The sequence below is a fragment of the Takifugu flavidus genome, chromosome 7 (assembly GCF_003711565.1).
Source record: "Takifugu flavidus isolate HTHZ2018 chromosome 7, ASM371156v2, whole genome shotgun sequence".
Lineage (NCBI taxonomy): Eukaryota > Metazoa > Chordata > Actinopteri > Tetraodontiformes > Tetraodontidae > Takifugu > Takifugu flavidus.
In genome coordinates this window covers 8385536-8406529 of record NC_079526.1, presented here as the reverse complement: position 1 = coordinate 8406529, position 20994 = coordinate 8385536, and the positions used below count along the sequence as shown (strand labels likewise).

The 20994-nt window shown below is 42.5% G+C and overlaps 1 protein-coding gene, 1 long non-coding RNA gene and 5 other non-coding genes across 17 annotated transcripts in view; 6 read left to right on the top strand and 1 right to left on the bottom strand.

Moving 5' to 3' along the window:
- Positions 1-1010, bottom strand: part of LOC130528552 (uncharacterized) — a 5050-nt gene extending 4040 nt beyond the window's left edge. For both annotated transcript variants that reach the window (XR_008951327.1, XR_008951326.1), the window contains exon 1: positions 230-1010. This is a non-coding gene — a long non-coding RNA (uncharacterized LOC130528552). The remainder of the gene's footprint in view (positions 1-229) is intronic.
- osbpl9 (oxysterol binding protein-like 9) overlaps positions 1-20994 on the top strand; it is a 23947-nt gene extending 2953 nt beyond the window's left edge. For 2 of the 10 annotated variants that reach the window (XM_057038057.1, XM_057038063.1), the window contains exons 3-33: positions 140-218; positions 4441-4517; positions 6985-7080; positions 7819-7866; positions 8434-8463; positions 8558-8608; positions 9063-9101; positions 11853-11946; positions 12377-12481; positions 12985-13144; positions 13318-13430; positions 13519-13637; positions 13995-14080; positions 14162-14339; positions 14467-14551; positions 14707-14817; positions 14891-14954; positions 15289-15429; positions 15511-15589; positions 15710-15801; positions 15874-16009; positions 16122-18769; positions 18873-18913; positions 19081-19131; positions 19472-19519; positions 19707-19734; positions 19924-19960; positions 20141-20179; positions 20346-20389; positions 20637-20700; positions 20921-20994. In XM_057038057.1, the coding sequence (XP_056894037.1) occupies positions 140-218; positions 4441-4517; positions 6985-7080; positions 7819-7866; positions 8434-8463; positions 8558-8608; positions 9063-9101; positions 11853-11946; positions 12377-12481; positions 12985-13144; positions 13318-13430; positions 13519-13637; positions 13995-14080; positions 14162-14339; positions 14467-14551; positions 14707-14817; positions 14891-14954; positions 15289-15429; positions 15511-15589; positions 15710-15801; positions 15874-16009; positions 16122-16196 (2058 nt within the window). In that variant the 3' untranslated portion in view covers positions 16197-18769; positions 18873-18913; positions 19081-19131; ... (5 more) ...; positions 20637-20700; positions 20921-20994. Of the gene's footprint in view, positions 1-139; positions 219-4440; positions 4518-4811; positions 5296-6355; positions 6402-6984; positions 7081-7818; positions 7867-8433; positions 8464-8557; positions 8609-9062; positions 9102-11852; positions 11947-12376; positions 12482-12984; positions 13145-13317; positions 13431-13518; positions 13638-13994; positions 14081-14161; positions 14340-14466; positions 14552-14706; positions 14818-14890; positions 14955-15288; positions 15430-15510; positions 15590-15709; positions 15802-15873; positions 16010-16121; positions 18770-18872; positions 19002-19080; positions 19132-19471; positions 19520-19706; positions 19735-19923; positions 19961-20140; positions 20180-20345; positions 20390-20636; positions 20701-20920 lie in introns of those variants that run through there. The other 8 variants (XM_057038059.1, XM_057038058.1, XM_057038064.1 and 5 more) reach the window with 8 other exon arrangements.
- On the top strand, positions 18521-18602 carry LOC130529371 (small nucleolar RNA SNORD74). Its single transcript, XR_008951567.1, has one exon. It is a non-coding gene; the product is annotated as a small nucleolar RNA SNORD74 (small nucleolar RNA).
- LOC130529376 (small nucleolar RNA SNORD75) lies at positions 18949-19014 on the top strand. Its single transcript, XR_008951571.1, has one exon. It is a non-coding gene; the product is annotated as a small nucleolar RNA SNORD75 (small nucleolar RNA).
- Positions 19559-19640, top strand: LOC130529379 (small nucleolar RNA SNORD79). The gene has a single exon (XR_008951573.1). It is a non-coding gene; the product is annotated as a small nucleolar RNA SNORD79 (small nucleolar RNA).
- On the top strand, positions 19772-19852 carry LOC130529372 (small nucleolar RNA snR60/Z15/Z230/Z193/J17). The gene has a single exon (XR_008951568.1). It is a non-coding gene; the product is annotated as a small nucleolar RNA snR60/Z15/Z230/Z193/J17 (small nucleolar RNA).
- On the top strand, positions 19997-20072 carry LOC130529374 (small nucleolar RNA snR60/Z15/Z230/Z193/J17). Its single transcript, XR_008951569.1, has one exon. It is a non-coding gene; the product is annotated as a small nucleolar RNA snR60/Z15/Z230/Z193/J17 (small nucleolar RNA).

The following is a 20994-nucleotide window of genomic DNA, read 5'->3' as shown; positions in this document are numbered from 1 at the left end:
TAATTAACTAAAGAGCTTGTTGGGACTGAAGGTATGTGTGGAGGGGATAAGGAATGGAAAGAGGAGTGTGACGTGTTTCCCTGACTGACTGCCCCCATGTCTCTCTCACTCCCCCTTCTTTCCACCTCTGCTCACCCAGGGAGCTGTGATCGGCATAGATGACGAGGATGACAGCACATTCACCATCACTGTGGACCAGAAGACTTTCCATTTCCAAGGTGAGACCTACCTTTTCATGTTTATGCTTTATTCCCTCTCTCGTCTTTGCTGGCGTCAGCAGCCTTTTTGGATACACTCGTCTCTGCATCCATCGCCTGTCTCTCCCTGGCTCATTCCCCGCCTTTAAACGACTTGGATTGGTCTATAATACCAGGAAACGCATGCATGGACACAATGTCACGGACAGGAGCTTCTTCCCTGTGGATCCTCTTCAAGCACTGAAGTCGAACTGCTGCTTATTTCTGGAGAAGAGTATGGATCAGGGAATAATTTAACTGCATTCCAGAGAGCAAGCTAAGCATTTTTTCTTTTGCCCCCTCCCTGGCAATCCTGGCTGTGGCTGAGGAGGAAGATTGTGTGCCTCTGCAGTCGAGCCTTAAGAGCTAAATCCTGCTGCCGCTGCTGGTTGCCCTTTGTGATTGTCCCTTAACGACAGGATTGGCTCCAAACTTCGGCCACGTCTCCTCCTCCCCTCCTGCCAGTCCTTCTGTGTTTATTTAACAAGGATCTGACCGGTCTGGTGTACTGCAGACACCCTTTTTCTTCTCTCCTTTCACCAGGTTTTTAACCCATCCACTTCAGCCTCCCTTCATTTTTGTCTTTCATCACCTGTTTTTATTTTCCTTCTCCTCACTCCTCTCCAACACCAAACACCCCTCAAACCTGTCTCACACCCCGCCGTCCTGTTTTCTCTGTGGGGTCACCCGCCACAGTCCATGGACCGCCTGCCCCTCTCACCTTCCTCATGCCCTCTCCCATGTCTGTATTTCGGAGCTGTATGCTGTGGCTCTACAAGCGGAAGGGTAAGGAGAAAACGTGCAGGTCCTGAGGCGTGCATGCCCATCCTGGATAGAGGATCAAGAAGAGGAGTTGGGTTGTTTATCTTCTGGGATGTGCACTAAGGGTGGGGCAATATGTGCCTTGTGGGTTTGTTGTCAGGGTTCAATGACAGTTCAAATCGTTGTGGAATAGATTGTCAAATAGCTGCAGTATGTGAGGAGTAATTGGATGTGTGCTACATCCCGCATGGGTCACTGGTTTCCACAGGCTAGTGGTGATGTTGTCGCAAACACGTTTGTGGGTTTTGTGCTTTTTCCTTTTCGTGCACTTGGTAGTACTTGCATGGAAATGTTAGTCTGTCTTTGCTGGACAGCGTAGCAGCAATGGTGACTGTGGGTTACCAGGAGTCGTGAATCATCATCTGTCACTGCAGCAGGAACAAGGTGGGACGAGTGCATTCAAGGGTACCTCAACTGTTAGCTGAGCAAGATGTGCCCAGGAAGTGGAGCAGGATTTGATTTCGCTACGGCTGTAAAATGATCCCGTCAAGGTTCCTTATGCTAGATTCACTGCGGCATTTCAGCGACCGTATAAATAAAGTGCTGATGGAGTGTGTGTGATGCAGAGTACAGCCAAATCTAAGAGGACATGTGAGCCGTTGTAGAAATGATTTTGAGCAGTATAGTTAGCTTATTCTGGAATCGTACTATCTGAGCACGACTTTGTTTCTTACTGGACAGTCCAGCTCACACATGTATGGTTCTTTTTAGCTGGATGACCGCCGCGCTAGCCTAGAGTGCAGCACTGTATCGTCTATTTCAAGAGGCATCCATTATTCATCGGTCCCTCTCCCCCGGTGGTACATCAGAGCTGCCCGAGAGCTTTCTGTTTCTCTACTCACACTCCTGTTCTTATCAGTCTCCCGTTTTCTCCTCCTTTTACCGTCTGTGCAGAGCTTCAACTCAGCACACAAACCCCTCCGATACACCTTTCTTGTCTCCCTCACCATCTCTTTGAAATACCTTCATTTAGTGAATGTGTCTGCCATTCATGAGATGTTCGCTGGCAAAAAGTAATCCAGTGTTTGTAGCATCTTCCCACTGTTGACTTGAATGTAAACATTTCATTGGCTACACAGGAAAGGAATAAATATTTCAGGGAGGGTCTCTGTGAAATATTGAACAGAGTGAAAACAAAAAAAAACACTACTGGTTGCAAAGAACTGGAAATAATTTGCTTTTGTGGTTATACTATTGGGACAAATGTTTAGCCCAAAGTGTCAGTGGAGGAATATGGTGCTTTATTACCTCCACCAAGGTTACGCAATAACCAGCTTTTATGTCTGTTCACAAAATAAGTTCTGAACAGCTTTTCATGACTTATTCTGGTTGGTCATGGGCCGAGGAACAGATGATTATTGGTGATGTTCCGGATTCTGGAGGGGCCGTTGATCTTCCAATGAGGATCTTTATGAATGCTTTGATCAAAGCTAAGGGGCATAAATCATAAAGAAACCCATGTTACATTACCTAATATCACTGCGGCCTCTGTACTGTATGCTGTACTATGCTAGAGCTGTAAATCACAGCGTTGGGGATAATGATCTGCTTGATGGCGCTTTTTTCTAGTAACTTCTGCTGAAACTCATGCAAATGGAAAGGAAACGTTTAACAGACAGATAAACACTTCCTGAGATGCAAACATCACTGTAGAGATTTGACTTGAAGGCTTCAATATGTCATTTTTAATACCACATTATATTTTTTATGTGCACTCATGAATATTCTAAAATCCCTTGAAAGCTCATCAACAGACCATCAAATTAGAATTATTTTACATTTGTTTTGACAGAGACTTGTTTTCTTTTTCATTTTGAAGCTCTTCCTGCAATATTAAGTGTGCTTTGCATTTTCTGGCCAAGAGTCTCATCTTACCAGTTGCATCAACAAATGTGCCATCATAAAAGTGTCAGCAGTGTGAAATGGTAGCTGGAGGTTATTGGGTTGGGGACAGCCTCTCCAGCATGTGCTCATTTTTCTAAAAGTTCTGCCCTATTTCCCTGCATCCCATTAGCAGATAGGATACAGGAAAAGGCCTGAGTCAGCACTTCTTCATGAAACGGGTCTAGTTAAATACGCTTCTATCATGTCTTGTCTGTCTGCATCCTTAACTTCTTTCAGGCCTGAATTGTGAGACTTTACCTGTTCTGCTTCTTGCACAATATTGTTTGAGCCCGTCAGGTGCTGACGCCTCCCTGAGACCCTGAAATCATGCAGGCTGCTGTCGGGGTCATGCAGGAGTCGGCTTTACCTTCGCATGTTCACAGTGGCTGGATTTGTCTTGGCCCTCTGAATTCTCTCCCGTGTCGTCGATGGAACCAAAGGGGATTAGCCGCAGTAAACAGTTGTCCTAGAGAGTCTGTTTGGCTGAGAGGACAATTAGGTGCTGTCTGAGTGGATTGGCCTAAGCCCCGGCTTCCACCTAATGTCTTTAAAAGCTTTTATGCTGCCTCACCGGTCAGTTTCTGTACGATTGCAGCCGTTCACCTGAGGCACCGTCCTGCTCAATGAAGCAGCAGTGGCTTTTAAATGACAAGCAAACACCAAGTCATATTATAAATTAGCTTATGAATTAAAATATTAATACAATTACAATACAAACAGTATAATGATAAGATGCTAAATATCTGCCCAAATTTCTAAATGAAGCTTTACTGCAATGTTTAATATCCTGTTTGTGGTCACTGGCACAGGTAGTTTTTGTTTGATAGATAGTGCTGCCCTTCCTCTCACCTCTTCACACACTTTGTTTCTATGCAAACGATAAAGGGAACATGTAAAATTGTTACCATCGTGCTACTGATCATTTATTCACCCATTAATATTCTGTCATCTGTTAAGAGCTCCACATGAATTGACCAGTTAGGCAGGTTAAATTTGGTTATATTTACGCAAAAATCTTTCAGTGTAAAGAGAAGAAACCATTGTTGTATTTATATAGCAAATGTAAAGGTCTGTTTAACAAAAACACAGAAAAATAAGAGTGAAACTCTGAAGCTCCTGGCTCTTAACTGGGTGAAGAACTGTTGGTTTCCCCATGACATTAACCTTTTGTTGGTTTTATTGGCTAAAGTTGCCAGGCAACCACCATGCATACTGTCACGTCACTGTGAGCTGTCACCAAATGTCCTATCCTATAGTTTCTGTAGTAACACAATCTTCTTGACTTTGAAAATGTAGACTTTTTTTTTTTGTTGTTTTTTTTGAGTTTCTGAGACATCATGTCATCCTTGTCTTTCAATAATATGGCTGAGTAAGAAAATAAGAACATTTTGTGTACTTGGCGGTGTCCCTGCATCTCCAGTTCTCAACAAATGTGCATTAACTACGTAATTTGTGTGTAAATCATGGCTGATTGGGTGTGTCTGTGTTTCACCCTCAGCCCGAGATGCAGATGAACGGGAGAAGTGGATCCACGCCTTAGAGGGAACTATTCTACGTCACACCCTGCAGCACCGGGTACTGAACAGCACACTTGTTTCAATTTGTGCGTATGTGAGTCTGTTTGTTGTTGAGATAAAGGGGACACGGGCAAATGTGGTAATTAAAGACCCTCATAGACATTATTTTCAACTTTATCTAATCTGAAGATTTTTTCTCCTGCCCATTTTTTTTAAAATATATATATATATATATATATATACACCAATATATACCAATCTTATCTCTAATCCGAATGATTCTTTGGACCAAAATGTCTCACACTTATCTCGTTTTAAGGGTTCTGCTTTCCCTTTTCTCAGTGGAAAAATCCTCCCTTTATGCTAACAGTGCGTGCACGCTCAGTGTACACACACATAATGTAGCGTTACTGCCCTACTGACATGGCACCATGTGACCCGGCTGAACCAATGAAAGAGGGGTTTGGGTGATCAACCTAACGTCTGCGTCTGCTGGCTCAGCCAACCGGAGTGTTGCTTTGTGCTACTCCCAGTCAGCATTGGCTTCTGTTCTTGTTTTCATCTCTGCCTGTGCAAGAGGAAGTGTGCCCTTCCTGCCTGGGGGGAGGGTTCTGGATTAACTCTGCTTTCATACCAGACATTCAGCCGATAACTACCGATCACAGATGTAGTGAAGCCTGGTTTGCTGGAAGACCAATTTCTAAGGGAGAGGGAGAAAGAAGAAGGTCCACTGAATGGTTCAAAGCTGTTTTTGTTGGTGATAAGACGGGTGCAAACAGAGTAGCATGGACATGTAGAGGATTTAACAAAGCATGTTCGGTGGAGGAAGGAATCCAGTAAGTAACACAGACGCATCACTGCACTGCAGCAAGAAGTTTAGTGGCTGCAGCGACTTATGGGACAGCATTTTAAAGTGGGTCACACTTTGTGACAGGCATATAGTCTCCAGAAAAGGGGGTGAGGGTAAGTAGCACAGTCTGGGGTGGGTTGGTGGATGCAACTGTGTGCTGAAACTTTGAAGGCCACTTTATTCTTACTCTTAAACTCAAGGTAGGTTGCAGTGTTTAGTTTGGTTTCCTGAGAACATATAAAAAGCAAAAATGCCCAAATCTACAAATATAATAGAAAGTAAAGGATAATCTAAAAATTCCATTCAAGATATCCAAAACGGAGCAGGTAAGCTCTTCACTGTGGTCCTGACTGCATCTACAACCTAATCCAAGGAGCTCTGTGGTTTTAACGTACTCTCTTATTATGTATTTTGAGCGAAGTGTTTGTGGTGAAACACATCGGCAGGATAAAGGTGATTGTCTTGTTCTCTTGGCTTGTACTAACGGAAAATGTTTGTTTCATAAATGTCAGTCGTCCTGTCTAAGCTCATGTGGAAATTTCTAACCTCAAATAGTCTGACCTAAATGAAACATCTGTGATGCGATCCTCAACATTATTAAAGCAGGTATAGGAATAAGGATATTATTATAAGATCATGAAATGAACTGTGGCCCACACGCTGGAACGTGTCTGGCCTTGCATTGAATGTGGTTTTGTTGGTTAAAATGTAAGCAGCTCTATTCTAGAGAAACTGAGAACATTTTCCAGGATCTTCTGAGTTGCAGCTCACCATCACTGACTCATACAGTATATAAATATACAGTATAGCTATTTTTCAAATTGTCTGTTCTACCTCCTGCACTGCCAGTTCTGTTTATCCTGTCTTGAATGGACCTTGGTCTTTAAGCATCTGTCCAGCACTCTGGAGTCTTTAAAAGTGCTGACTTCATTCAGACTTTGCTCTCTTTAAAACTAAAATGTCTTCAGTTTTAGCAACTTTTACGAGTGTCAGCTGCTTTAGACAGTATTGGTGGATTTGGTACTCTTCTTCATGTTGTCCTTCAGATCAACACACTCCAGGACAATGGCATGCAGCAAACCCAAAGAAGAGGTAGAACCCAAAACAATCAGTGACAGTTTTTGGTTTTTTAAGTACATTTTATATTGTTGGTCATCTCTTTAGTTTGGTTTAATGTACACAGCTGTATTATACTTGGTTTTGCTCATGACAGGCTCCAACATGTGCAGTCAGTGTGTGTGTGTATATAACAGTCTAATCTTGGCATATGTTTCCTTCATTTCTGTTTTGTTGTTTTTCTACGTCACAGCTTGTTTAACTGTTTTTCTTTAAGCCCAGACAGACCTTGGCTCAGTCCAGTTGTGACTTCCTCATTAACACTTTAATGTTCCGTATAGTCTGTAATGGATGAGTAGAACTGCTGCTCAGCCCGTTTACACACAAGTTCCATTCTAGCCTCAAGTTCTTTCTTGTTTGAGATTCTGCTGAACTGTGCAGCATTTCTCCACATTAAGACCATTAGAGAAGCTTATTCAGCCATGTATTGACAGGTTTAATAATGACGTAATCCTGGGTATATTGGGGGTGTCGGGAAGTTTATTTTCAGATCTTCGAATTATTTTGCTTTTGGCTGCAGCCGCTTGATTTTGTGTGCTGTGCTTTTGTCTGTCATCAGGAAGCTGAGACAAGGTTTGTTCCCAGTGTTCAAGACTTTGATAAGAAGCTATCTGAAGCTGACGCCTACCTACAGATTCTGATTGACCAGTTGAAGGTAGTGACGCACCACTGAAACCATCTTTTTTGATGAGTGCTTCCCATTTCTCTGCTGTAATGGTACATCCCTAAAATGGTATCAACTGTTTGAGCAGCACAGTGCAGGCAAAGGAGGTTTTAAATGGTTAATCATCAACCCTGCTGCGCTGCACAACAAGCAGCCGCTCAGTCAACCGTCGGCAAGCACAGGGGATGGCCAATAATGGGCAAACCCGTTACCTCGGTGATTACACAGAAAATAAACACTGAACCTGTCAGATATTCCACCCCCATGTCCCTGGAGTGGGCTAACTCAGACCCTCTGGCTGTTAGCTCATCAATATTTAAGCTCTAATGTGATTGTGCGTTCTCTTACCTGCTCCCAGACTGGAACCATATCAACAGTCCAGACTCTAAACCTTTTCATGTGTCCACACTTGGCGCTTTCCTACATGACCTGTTTGTAAAGTCCTGACTTGTGGAATCTCACTTGTCCATCAGGAAAAGCTGGATTATCCTTTCTATCCTTTCTGAATCCAAAAAAAAGTATTTCCAACATATGATTATATTGTATAAAATAAGCCAGTGACGCAAATTATTATATGTAGTCTGGTCCTTTTCTCATTTCTTTCCAGAAATTGGTTTGACTACTTAAAGAACAACATTACAAAAGCAGAAAACGTTTAAAAAGAAATCATGTTGTAATTATGGTCAGTTGACTAATTTTTATCTTTTGCCATCTTTCACCCGCTAACAGCTGTTTGATGAGAAGATCAAGGATTGCAAAGAGGATGAATCGCGCAGAGTGAGTACCAGCACTCCGCTTTTATATGGTCGCGTTTTGTCGGGCTGTTCTTGGTGTTAGACAGCAGAACAGGCCGGCTGACAGATAGGAAAGAGGGATCGCTGCCATGTTGGCCAAGGCTCCGGACTTGTTTGCTGATCGATCCGAATCATGTAGCGTATTCATCCAAAAGGTTGTTTTTCAGTGTGTTGTGAGAGGAAAAAGCCTTCTCACCCTGTCAGATGGTATCCTGCCTTAAACTGACAAAGAATTGTGGCCCCATTATAATATTTTATATTTGCTGTGAAGCAGATTAAATGGATCTGACTCTAAATTAGGAGCCTGGAGGTATTGGTCTAAGATTCGGTCTCAGGGCGTCTAGATTTTTTTCTGTTTATGATTCACTTCCTCCCTCTGATTAAAATTGACCTTTGTCCTTGTTGACTTATTTTGAGCGACTTAAGTGTGCGATAAATGTTCTTTGGCTCTAATGGGTGAGTTAGGCAGTATCACATTGCATGTCCTGGACCTGTTACTTAAAACTTTATATCAAATTTTACAGGCTGGTTGTGTTTTTTTTTGTTACAGAAAATTGAAAACCTGAAAGAGACGACTTGTGTAAGTCAGAACTTGGCTCATTTTCCTTCCTGCCTTCTTGAGCGTTCAGATCATTTCCTAGTTACTGAATTCTTCTGCTGCCTCTTTGTTTCAGAGCATGGTAGAGTCCATCAAGCACTGTATTGTACTGCTGCAGATCGCAAAGGTAACCTGATTATTGGCTTCATCTCAACGGTGTACTCTGCACCTTCTCTGTAATCATGATTCCGGTGTGATCCTACAGAGTGTTGGTAGCCGTATGTCTGTGGGGCAGTTTCCCTGCTGTCGGGGTTGGATGATGTTGTGGTGTAGCTCGGCACTCGTTTCATCACATGTTCCTTATCCCTCTAAAACCAAATGAAGCAATCACATCTGCTTCATGTGATTATTGACTTGTGAATAGGATGGTCTCGCAACTGTGAAGCCATTGTACTCAACTTCCACATTGATTCTGACAATAATCGAGCTTCTGCAATGTGATGAGAGGACTGCTGAATGCTAGCTGTTGCTGAATTTTACAAAGATTAATGTGGGGATGGAGGACACGGATGCTCAGGCTACTTTATGAAGTGACTCCTCCCACACAAGGTAGTCTAACAGTGTCTTCTCAAAATTTTAAGGACCAAAGTAATGAACAGCAGCACGCAAACGGACTTATAGTAAGTTTGACTTCGTCGTCACCCAGAACAAAAATAAAAAATTAAACTTAAACAAGCTAACGTTTTTCTTTTTCCTTTCTGACTTTCACTGTCAATAAAATGGGATAAATCTTTGCTCTGCAGTGCATGCCATCTTATTTTGGAGTTGGCTTTGTCTTCCTCTCTTCTGATTAAACTCAAAATCTTCATGATTCAATCTGAGATTCAAGTATAGCGGTGGCGGTGAACTATCCTCTTCTTTCCTAAAATTCAAAATCATGTCTGTACTCAACAAAAGAAAATGTATCCCATGGGAGAATATACCGAACAGAAATATAAACGCAAAACCTTTTTGCTCCGTTTTTCATGAGCTGAACTCAAAGACCCAAGCCTTCGGTGTATAAAAAAGGGGTTTTTCTTTTTTTTTCCTCCAAAGGTTGTTCACAAACCTGCCTAAATCCGTGTTGGTGAGCATGGGATTATCCATCCACCTCACAGATGTGGCAAATGCAGATGCTGGATAGACAGCATGATTATTGAACAGGTGAAGCTCAGGCTGCCACCATGAAGGGCCTCTAAAATGTGCAGTTCTACTGTATTGGGGTCAGAAACAGTCAGTCTCAAACCTCCTTGGCTTAGAGTTGGTCAGGTTGATTGTGGCCTGTGGAACGCTGGTCCTCTCCCCTTCAAAGGCTGTGAAACCTTGCTGGATATTGACAGAAACTTGTATACACCTATCCTGATCTTTCAGTTCAGCTTACGACACATGGGAGGAAAAAACAAAGGTTTGGGGTTTTATATTTTAGTTCAGTTCGTGTGTCTATTGAGTTTACATGGGGGCGTGCGTGTCTGCTTACCGGTACATGTGGGAGATTGTTGATTATCACTATTGATTTTTGTGCACATTATCTGTGTATTGAGTGATTAGCACCAGAACCATTCAGAGCTCATTTTACTTGCACATACTTCCGTCTGCATGTTTTAAAGCAGCAGTCGGTCTAAAGTCTAATTTATTAACTTAGCTGCTTTGGAACTATAATTAACAATTCTTCTCTAAAAATGAGAGACACCAAGTCTTTAAATTTTATAAATTCATGCCCGGAACATCTTTCATAAACCAATATTACTGGGGGTCTGAATTATAAAAATGACTGCTACAAAAGTGCTATAAAATTGTCCTGTGCGTAATGTAAGTGATTTGCAGTTAATGGAATCATTTGTAAAGAGCCTTCAGTTTGGTCATCCTCTCCGCATTACTCCGCTTGTCTGCCCTAATCTGGCTGTAATTATGCACCATATTATGTGATATTAATAGCACAGCATAAGCTCTCTCCATACGTCTAACTGCTCAAGTATTACATGCAGTAAGATTGGTACTAAAACTATGCTTCTGTAGAAGATTTAAGCATCGACAGCAGCGCTGCAGACCTTCGTTTAAAATAGTTGAAACACAAGCAGCTTGTTTGATTGACCTTTGCGAGCTCTGCGCCCGCAGTGGGAATTGCCTAAGTGCAGCTATCGTTTACGGGAACACACCTGTGTTCAGCAGTTGTCTGTCAACCTAATCTATGGTATTTTAACGATGGCGTTTTGCCCTTCTGGTATATTATTGAAGGAACACTGTGCGGATTGATCCGCTCACAGTGCCTACTGCTGTTTTTAGCCACTCTTGTATTTGCTTCAACTTCTGCTCTCAAGGTTCCATAATGACGCATCAGTATTTGTGCGATGTGATATAATTGGTAGACCTTGCCTTGCTTATTTATATAAGCAACTACATCGCCTTGACAAAAATGGAGTGACGCAGAGAGGATGCAGTGGAAGCTAGAGGACACCAATAACGTGTTACAAAATCAAATGTTACAGCTCTACATGCTGCCTTGTCTTGCGACTCTGGTTAGCTGCCTGTTTTCTCCCATGCAGCCTTTTGTCAAGACGTGTTCTGACTCATCCTGATTGTTCTGGTTGATCTCGAGGGTCTTATTCTCAACGTGCCTGTTCGAGGGGTAAAAAGATGTTCCATAAACATGCTGTAGGCCACGTTTGAGTAATAGGTTATTATCCAACACAGTGACTGGATGTAATTTCAGGGGCACAGAGGCCCTGAGGAGGTATGCTGATGGAGAATAAAAGGTCAATACGGTTTGGCCTGAGCCAATGTTTGTCATCGGTGTTCCTGTCTGTTGAGTCACCGCTGCCTGTGACCACATTAACCCGTCTAACGGGCCGACGATATGTGCGTGCACGCTTGGTCATTTGGATATCGGAAGCCGCACATGCACATGAATGTTTTTTAAAGAGAGGCAGATTTCCCACAGCAGGGAAATCAGGAGCCAGACAGTGGACACCTCAGATTGAATCTGCAGCTTCTGAGCTCAGGAGGTGCGCTTGATTATTGTGCACTTGGATTTCAAGGAGCGCTCTTAGTCTCATTTCATTGGATTAATGCAACCTGAAAACGTCAAACTTCCCAGGAAATGGCGTGAATTACTATTGATGTTTGAGGCTGGGAGGTGCATCTTGTATTCCCTATTGTGGACTAGATAAACCCTTAGACTGATGTATGCCCAGGCTGTGTGGTTTATGTCTAACACAATCTTTGGGTTCTCTTGCCGCAAGAACGGTTCCACATGTTCACAAAGCATATTATTAATTTAGCAATTAATTGGCTAAATCAATCAAATTACATTATTAATCTTTTTTTTTTTTTTTATAAACAAGGGTGTTGCGCAACAGTGACCTGTTTTGATGTCATGTTTCTGCCTGCTGTAGAGCACCATCAACCCAGTGGATGGGATCTACCAGCCCCCTCTGGACACACCTGAAGACAACACCACGATGCCAACACAGACCACATTACCTACAGGTCTGAATGCTTTACCTTCTCCTCTTTCCTGTGGAAGGTTACACGTGATCACCTGGTCCACAGGAGGTCATATCTCACCCTGCTCTCCTTCAGCTGATGAAACTATCATATGGATTCACTGCTGACAAATGCACTGGATATTGACTTACTATAATTATCCCTGCAGTATCAAAGCATTTGCAGCCTCTCCAGACAGACTTTTTAAAGTTTGACTGTCCAGACAAGATTTCGATTTACTTGCTTTTGAATTATTATTTTTTTCTTTAATTATTATTATTGTCACTGGAGCACAGTTCAGTCCTTTAGTGTTCAATTGACCTCTCAGTTAATTTGTCTTGGCCTCTTGCATTTCAGGCCACCATGCTGCTTTAATATTTTTTGGATTAATTTTAACACTTTGGTAGGAATTGAACTCTTATTTCTTATTTAGACTCATCTCAAGTTTGCAAATCAGACCAGCGACCCTCCACCTTACCTGTTGGTCCGGTTGTCACAGTGATGGGAAGCTTGCAGACCCCAACTCCCAACAGCACAGGTGAGAATTCAGCAAGTAAACTAGAAGTAAATTCTTTTATTTACCAAACTCCTGCATTGTATTAACACCAACTCATGGTTTCATTTATAGATTGTATTGCTTGAAATTAATGTTCCTGTATGTCTGGAGCTTGATTTGGATCTTTAATTTACCTTAAGTGCACACTAAATCTATTTCTTTGTTGTGCTCTGCTTTGAAATTATTTGAATTTGAAGTTTACCTGAAAAATAGGCAATGTAGAAAACAAATGGAAGGCAGAGGTTAATGCTTTCTTGTGTTTTGTGCTGACAGCAGCAGTATTAAAATGCTGTGTTGTGCACTATGGTGGAACACTGCATCCCCTGTCGATTTGCTCTGCAGTGGAAGCATTATATTAGAGACGGGCTTAGTGCTACTTGAAATATGTCAGTTCGGCTGTGTTCGCTGCATCACTGAAGAATCCTGCAGATGCTGCAAGGCTGTACTGATGGGATACTCTCAACATTCATTTGTATTCTTGTCAGGGAGTGGTCCATCGGGCCCGAGCAGTGGTGTCACCTCCCCGGCTCTCATCCCCATCCCGTCACACTCCGTGCCGGACTTCTCCTATTCTTCCAGCGAGGATGAGTTCTATGATGCAGATGAGTTCTACCAGAGCAGTACCTCCCCTAAACACTGCATAGAGTGAGTGTCCGTTCCCCCTCCTCCGCTCTCTCTGTTATAAGCAGTGCATAAATCAAATTCAGCTGGAAGCAAATAAAGTTTAGTACCAAGTCTGCTCATGAATTTCAACTCGTTGGCTATCTGCCTTATGTCTGCTTCCTGGTGCATTTCAACTCTCCCCATCTCCTCTTCAGTCCCTTAGGGCCTTCAGCCGCCTCACCCCTAAATAATGAACAAACGGCTTTGAAACGACCAAACACCACAGAGTCTCTCGACTCATCCATGTCCAACGGCACCACGGATGCAGGTAGAAAAGTAGAGCATGCAAATCTTTCCCCCCACACTGAAACCTACGCTGCTGCAGCCATTTGACACTATTCTGGTGCTGATTTCAGAGCTGTTTGATAGCCACGATGACCGGGATGATGACCCCGAGGGCGAGTCGGTGGAGGAGCACAAGAGCGTCATCATGCATCTGCTGTCGCAAGTTCGTCTGGGTATGGACCTCACAAAGGTAAACGCCACTGAGAGCGCAACCATCTTGTAATTCCAATGGCAAAATAAGATTAGAATTAAAAATTGTATGGTTCTCCATATTTACACTGCTATAATGGGTACGTTTAAGGAAAAAAAGATTTTGTCAAAGTTCAGTAATCTTACTACAAGAGACTATAGCACAACAGGTTATTTTCTTTAGAAAAAGTAAGATCAGTAAAATCCAAACTTTTCATGAAGCGGAGTAAATCGGTACTCACCTCCGGTCTGTTTTCCCCTTAGCTTCGTCCATAATTTATCTTCTCTACTTTTAACTTTGTCTATGGTTTCCCTCAGGTGCAGTTTTTCATTCTCGCCCCTTCGTTGTGTCTCATAGGTAGTCCTGCCCACCTTCATCCTAGAAAGGAGGTCTTTGTTAGAAATGTATGCAGATTTCTTTGCACATCCTGACCTATTTGTGAGGTAATCTCATCTGTGCCACAGTCAGATATTCCAACATGCTCTCAACAAACGCTGAAATGAATCTGTCATGTCGGCCACTAGTATCGCAGACCAGCCGGAGCCCCGGGAACGCATGGTTCAAGTGGTGAGGTGGTACCTTTCAGCTTTCCACGCAGGGAGGAAAGGTTCAGTGGCAAAGAAACCGTACAACCCAATCCTGGGGGAGGTGTTCTACTGCCACTGGGATCTTCCCAATGACACGGAGACGCCCCCACATGCGGTGAGAGCATTTTCAGTGTTTTGTGCCAAAACAGGCGGAATGATCCACACTCCTTGTGTTAAGCCTTGACACACACTACATGCATAATTGTAATTTGTAACCCATCTTCTATGTGTTTGTCTTTCAGGAGACTGTATCAGAAGGTCCAGTTCCGCTGTGTTCAGCCAACAGTGTGAGCTTCGTGGCAGAGCAGGTCTCTCACCACCCACCCAGTAAGTATTGGATCATTCTGGGATGGTGTGTGGTGGAAGCATTCACACTTGGGTTAAATTCGCCTTCAGTCTCAATCAGGATGAAGAGTTTAACTGTCTTTTTAAATGCTGCCTTCTTGCCTGAAATGTGCGTATTTCCTGTGTTCTGTCTGCAGTTTCTGCATTCTATGCAGAGTGTTTAAGTAAAAAGATCCAGTTCAACGCTCATATATGGACCAAGTCAAAGTTCCTGGGCATGTCTATAGGAGTCCACAACATTGGTCAAGGTATTCAGATCACAGCATCATGCACGTCAACACACTTCAGTCAAAATGACATAATAAAGCCATGATTTTTCAGGATGTGTCTCATGTCTGGAGCATGATGAGCATTACATCGTCACCTTCCCTAATGGATATGGCAGGTTGGTCTTACTGTTTGTCTCATTGCTAATAACTTATGTAATGTTTCTGCTGTTCAGTTATGGTATGGAGAGAATGTCAGAGGGGGAAGATAGATGGAGAGGGATATAAAGAGAGGATAACTGAGAGTGAGACTGTGGAGAGAGCAACATATAGGGGAAGAGAGGGAGGTTTCCAGGATTTTATTGACAATTTTCTTTATATTAAGCAAACATACAGAGAATCAGAGAGAGATGGGAAATGCTAGAGAGACTGACCAGTTTGGTGGTTTATCTCACTGGTTGGTGATAATAGATTTGTGATGAGCTTCACTTTTCCTACCCTGATTTTGTCCAGGTCAATTCTGACGGTGCCGTGGGTGGAGCTGGGCGGAGAGTGCAACATCTCCTGCTCTAAATCAGGCTACAGTGCCAACATTGTGTTCCACACCAAACCCTTCTATGGTGGGAAGAAGCACAGGGTCACAGCTGAGATTTTGTAAGAAGAGTGTTGTGACGTGCCTGAAAGACTTAATCTTTTTATTAATGTTTTAATGAAAATGAGCCCCTTTTTTTGCAGTCCACCAAATGACAAGAAGTCTTTCTGTTCCATTGAGGGAGAATGGAATGGAGTGATGTATGCAAAGGGGGCCACTGGAGTGAGTTTTATTACATTTTCCTACTCTTGTTTCTCTGATACTCTTTCAAGTTGATAAGTAATTATTAAATTTGGGGTTTTTCCACATTTTAGATGACTTAACAAAAATAATGTTTTTCAGGAGAACACTGTGTTCATAGACACTAAAAGAATAGGCATCATCAAGAAAAAAGTCCGAAAGCTGGAAGACCAACTCGATTATGAATCCCGACGGTGAGACATTGAACTTCCAGTTTGCAGAACACAGCTGCTGACGCGGTCTGACTTCCTCTGGTGACGGTGCAGGTTGTGGAGAGACGTGACGATGAACCTGAAGCTGAAGGACATTGATGCAGCGACGGAAGCCAAGCACCGCCTGGAGGAGAAGCAGAGGGCTGAAGCCAGAGAGAGGAAGGAGAAGGAGCAGCAGTGGGAGACCAGGGTGAGCAGCAGCCTTTTATCAACACACTCCCTATTGCCCTGATATTTACCATCAAGAGTGCTTCCTTTAAGATTTCATATGACTACAATTGCTACTGCTTGTGTTTTTGCAGCTTTTCCATGAAGATGGGGAGTGCTGGGTGTACGATGAGCCTCTATTAAAGCGGTTAGCCTCTCAGAGGCAATGAGAAGGCTCCACAAACTCTTACACACACATACACACACACACATGCGCGCATAAGGAAATGCACACACAAGAGTCTTCATAAGAACTCTTTTGCAAGAATTTTCCAAGCCTTTGGAATGACTTCTGATCGAATATGCACACGGCTTTGCATCCGACTGTAAAATACCAATAAGGAAATGAATGAAATCGAGTAGAAAAGCATCTAGGATACAACACTGAAGGGTTTGGTTAAGCTCCTCTCATTGGTTCGGCGATATCGCTTCCACCACCGTATCCTCCTGACCTCCAACATCAGGCAAGGCAGCGCCGATTTGGACTCTCGGCTCAGCCCGTCATCACAGCGGCCACGCCCGTTATCGGAGCCGCCTCACAAGGTGTGCACAACTTGTTCAGAGGGGCTTGTGGACGATGGCGTCACTTCAAATTCAACGTCGCGCTCCATCTCAGGGAATCTGGTGGCTGAAGAAAGGATGCTGCTGCCCCCCTCCCAGACTGACAGCCTTATGACAGTGGATCGGAAGAATCTTTAGAGCAGATGTTTCTCTGCTTGCCTGCAACTAGTTGCATCTCTTTATACATAGATATACATATGATGGATATATAAATATATATTCCTTTTTTATTTTCACTGCTTCTTTTTCTTAATTTCTGGCGATAGTTCAGACTGTTTGATGATTCGCTGTTGTTATCTTTCAGAATCATTCCATATTACCGTGTTGGTTTTTTTTCTGCATACAGTAAACCACATATTTTATCATTCAAGCTACTTCCTGTCTGTCGCCATCCAGAGTCTTTCATCGGCCGACTGGGCTCATGTCAGGAGCTGCAATAAGATGTTGAATATATGCAATATAGCGATCTTTCATTGGTGTTTGGAGAAGAATCGTATCTTCTGGCACATGTTTGGAGGAAAGGGTGAAGGAACTTTGATCCAGGAAGGATGGATTGTTTACATGTCTTTGTCAGTTCCTGCCAAAATATATAAACATCAGTGACTCGGTGGATGTTAAAATGATGAAAATGACTGAGGACAGGCTAGTGAAATATTGTTTCCGAGTATTGTCGGGGTCCAGGGTCAACCTTTGAGGAGTCTACTTCATGCAACATTTTCACTGAGGGCAACATTTATCCTCACGCTAAACTATTTCAGTTTGTGGGCTTTTTTTTTTTTTACTTTCCTTCATTCTCTTTACAGCTACATAGTTTAGGGGATAAATGCCTTTTTATTGAAGTCAACAAAATGCAGGAATAAACCGTTTTCACCTGCCAGCACTCGGAATATGACTCAATGCTGTCAGGGATCACATGAGCCTTTATGTGTTTTTGGGCTTGACTTTCAGTATGGTAAAGCAGCTCTCTTCTAGTGTGTTTAAATGAATCTGATGATAATTGGTAAAGGCGTTTCACAACACAAGGTAAAGTAATCTGCTCTTTTAAATCTTACTCAATGTCTTAAAGTAAGAAAATTGAAATTCAGATGCTGATTTTGGTATTACTTTAATATGCTCTTTCATACATCCTTGTACAATATGTTAAGTTGTGGCCTTTGCATACATTTCATTACCATAAAAGCTGATCACCCTGTTTTTATTTAATTTTGATCATAATGATTGTATTGTGTTCCTATTGATGCATATTAAATTGCCATGAATTTCCTCCTGTGAGGTTTGGTAATTATAGGGGAGACAGTTAAGCTTGTAATGGATCCATCGTCATGCATTAGGGAGGGAATATTTAGAAAATAAGATGTTTTGCATTTTACTGCCGAGCTCAAAGTGTTTAATGAAAACTAGGACAAAGGACAAGTTTCTGAATGACAAATTTGCATTAGAAATAATGCAAAAATCGTTTTATACCACTGAACACACGTCCATATTGCAAACAGATTTTTTTGTTTGTTTATTTAGTTTCCTGTTATGTGCGTGAAGTCTTCAAGTGTAGTTTTCCACAAAGCCGGAAGTGCGTCACCTCGCGGGGGCAGTCCTCCGTCTTTTCCCATCAGCCTTTGCGAGTCCGGTATAAAACCGCACTGCACCCTCAGTCAGTCCTCACTCTGCTGGTTCTCACGGTTAGTATGTTGTATTGTCTCTGTTTCAGTTTTATTCAAAGGCCTTTCTTTTTAAACTGAAATGTAATTAAGGTAGTTTGTCGTTTTAGCGGCAATCTGGCCTATTTTATTGAAAGCGGCATGTTTTTTGACCAGCAAGAACTGTTTTGGACCAAAGGCCTCCACCACGTGTTAATGCAGGCATGCTAATTAGCGCTAGTGCTAAACCTGCTGTACCTTTGAACATTTAATGTTATTACTCGCAAAAAAGACGCTCTCCCATGCGCACATGATGAAATAAGTGTTGGTAGGGACATCTGAGTTAAGGTGAAGAAATGCCAACTCTTCTGACTTCATGGGACGGCAACTAGTTTCTTGTCATGTTAGCTTTGTGCAAGCTGTAGTGATGTGAATTATTGGGAGAGCTGATCGTTCTTTGCGTGCTTCTAGCAAGAAGTTTTTGGGAAGAAAATACCGATACATTTCGTTGGCATGCTCGATCGCTACAAAATGGAGTCTGTCGTGAGGTGAGGAATAATAAAAATTTACTTGCACCATTCAATTAAGGGGCATTTCTGTAACCGGTAAAGCTAGTAGCTTCATGTGAGTTTGACAATTCGATCTTTTTAGGTTCACACCAGGAAGATCTCTGGGCCTGAGCCGCGACACTTGTGAGTCACGCGACTTTAATCACTTCTAATCCAGAAGTCTGTGATGATAGAGATAAGAGTAGTGGACAGAAGAGATTTCTGAACAAAAGTATGCTGAGACTCGTTGAGGAACAAGATCACCAATTTTTGCATGTGCCCAGTATGTTTACACATATAAATGTTTACAGGTGTCTTCCAAATGGAGAATGGTGACAATGGTTAAGCAGCAGACTAACAAGGTGAGATGGAGTTCCCATCAGAACAGTTCTGCTGGATTGACGATGCTTCTCCGTGTGCTTGTGATATGCATATTAACTCTATTCTGAACACTTGGGCTGTGTAAGTTTTAAAAAAAAAAACAACATAAAGGGTGTGTTGCCATCAGTTGCACCCAGAGAAGCACCAGTCTGGTCCTGAACATGCTCCTGTCCATGTGCTGCTGTGATGACATCATATTTGCTACTCTTGACAAAATGAATGACGAGAAATCTCCCACCTTATGGAAACTGAGCCACACAAGGTCCTGTTTTTGCAGCAGATGTGAAACTTGGGAGTTTTGACGTTTTACTCTCCTTGCAGATGCCCCCGATGAAGCTTTAAATCTGCTAAAATGAACATGGAGTTCAGGTATTTGTCATTTTGTGTATAAATATATATATTAAGCCAAGCTGTTAATGATGATCTTGTTTTAAAAACAATGGGAATCTCTCTGAATAAGAGTGAAAGATGACTTTCAACTGACACAGTACAGATCAATAATGTTGCTGTACTTGTTGGAAAAGGAGCCATACTCATGTTGAATGTCTCCTTCCAGGTGTTCGGACACTCCTGCTTCACCTGGCGTAAGTAAAGTCTGCGATTCTGCAGCTTTTATGATGCTGGATACGGTGATGATTGCATAGTTCAGCAGAGTTGACTGTGAAGAATATGCATGTCTTTCGCTCCTAGCTGATGTGTCCACATCCACAAATGGACACTGGAGCAAAAATTAAAGTAGTTGTTCATATTTTTTTTCGATGTTTCATTTTCAGAAATGGGAGTGGGGAGTGCTTGAAAAGGCATGTGAAGGTGAGTTGAAGAACTGATAATCAATGTTTTAATAGTCTGATGCAATGATGAGCCCATAGTTCAGCAGAGAAATCATGAAGAATAATTCTTTCGCTCCTATCTGATGTGTCACACTTCAACTTTATGAAGGTGCCATGTGTCATTTTGAAAGCTTGTAGTAATTCATTCTATTCCCCACAGGTGCCTGATCTCCCGGTGTCTGTCTTCACCGCCACAATGGTGAGTATCATGTCAGAAAACTAAAAAATTGATGTGCTCGGATGGGATGAGTTTGAATCAGGTCGCCGATCCCGTTGAGGAAAATTAATTAATTCTGATCTGAGCACCATATTTACCTTCAGAAGACGCCTTACAATGGGATGTTGACGTTAACCCTCCGTTACAGGACTCTGGCTCGTGTCCCGGGTGCTCATGTCTGCATTGGTAAAGGTGAGTGTGAACGCACATGGTGACGTTTCAGACCTAGATGAGCAGAGTTGAAGTGTAGGTTTCTGAGCTTGAATCCGAACTCTGCGTCATCCTGGTCCGAGTGGCTGTTGCACCGACCTGTGTGATGACAAATATACAGCCTGACACTTGAACGTGGAGTCGTTATTAGCTCTAACTGACCTGGTCGGTTCAGGTGTTGGCCAGAGTCGTCATGATGGTTTTAAATGTAACGTGATTTCCTCTTCAGGATTCAGCGTCACTCCTGTCGGAAACGGAGCTGGTGGCCTATGAAGCTCGTCAGTGTTGCAAAGGTAAACGTCTCGAACTGGTCTAATTGCTATTGAATTGTGGCGTTGGGTGGAGACCACTCTTCCTGTGATGAACATATTCTGCCAGATGACTTCTGATTAGAACTAAATACCGTTCCATTATTTCTGAGGTTGAGTGGTCAAACCTGCTTGCAGGAAATGTGTTTGAACTTGATGAATATCCATATCTGCTTCTTTCTAATGTGTTTCTTTATTTCAACAGATGCATCAGGACAACTGAAGACAAGTGCTGCTGACTTTTGCAGTTTGTCAATAAAACTCTGGAGAAAAACGTCA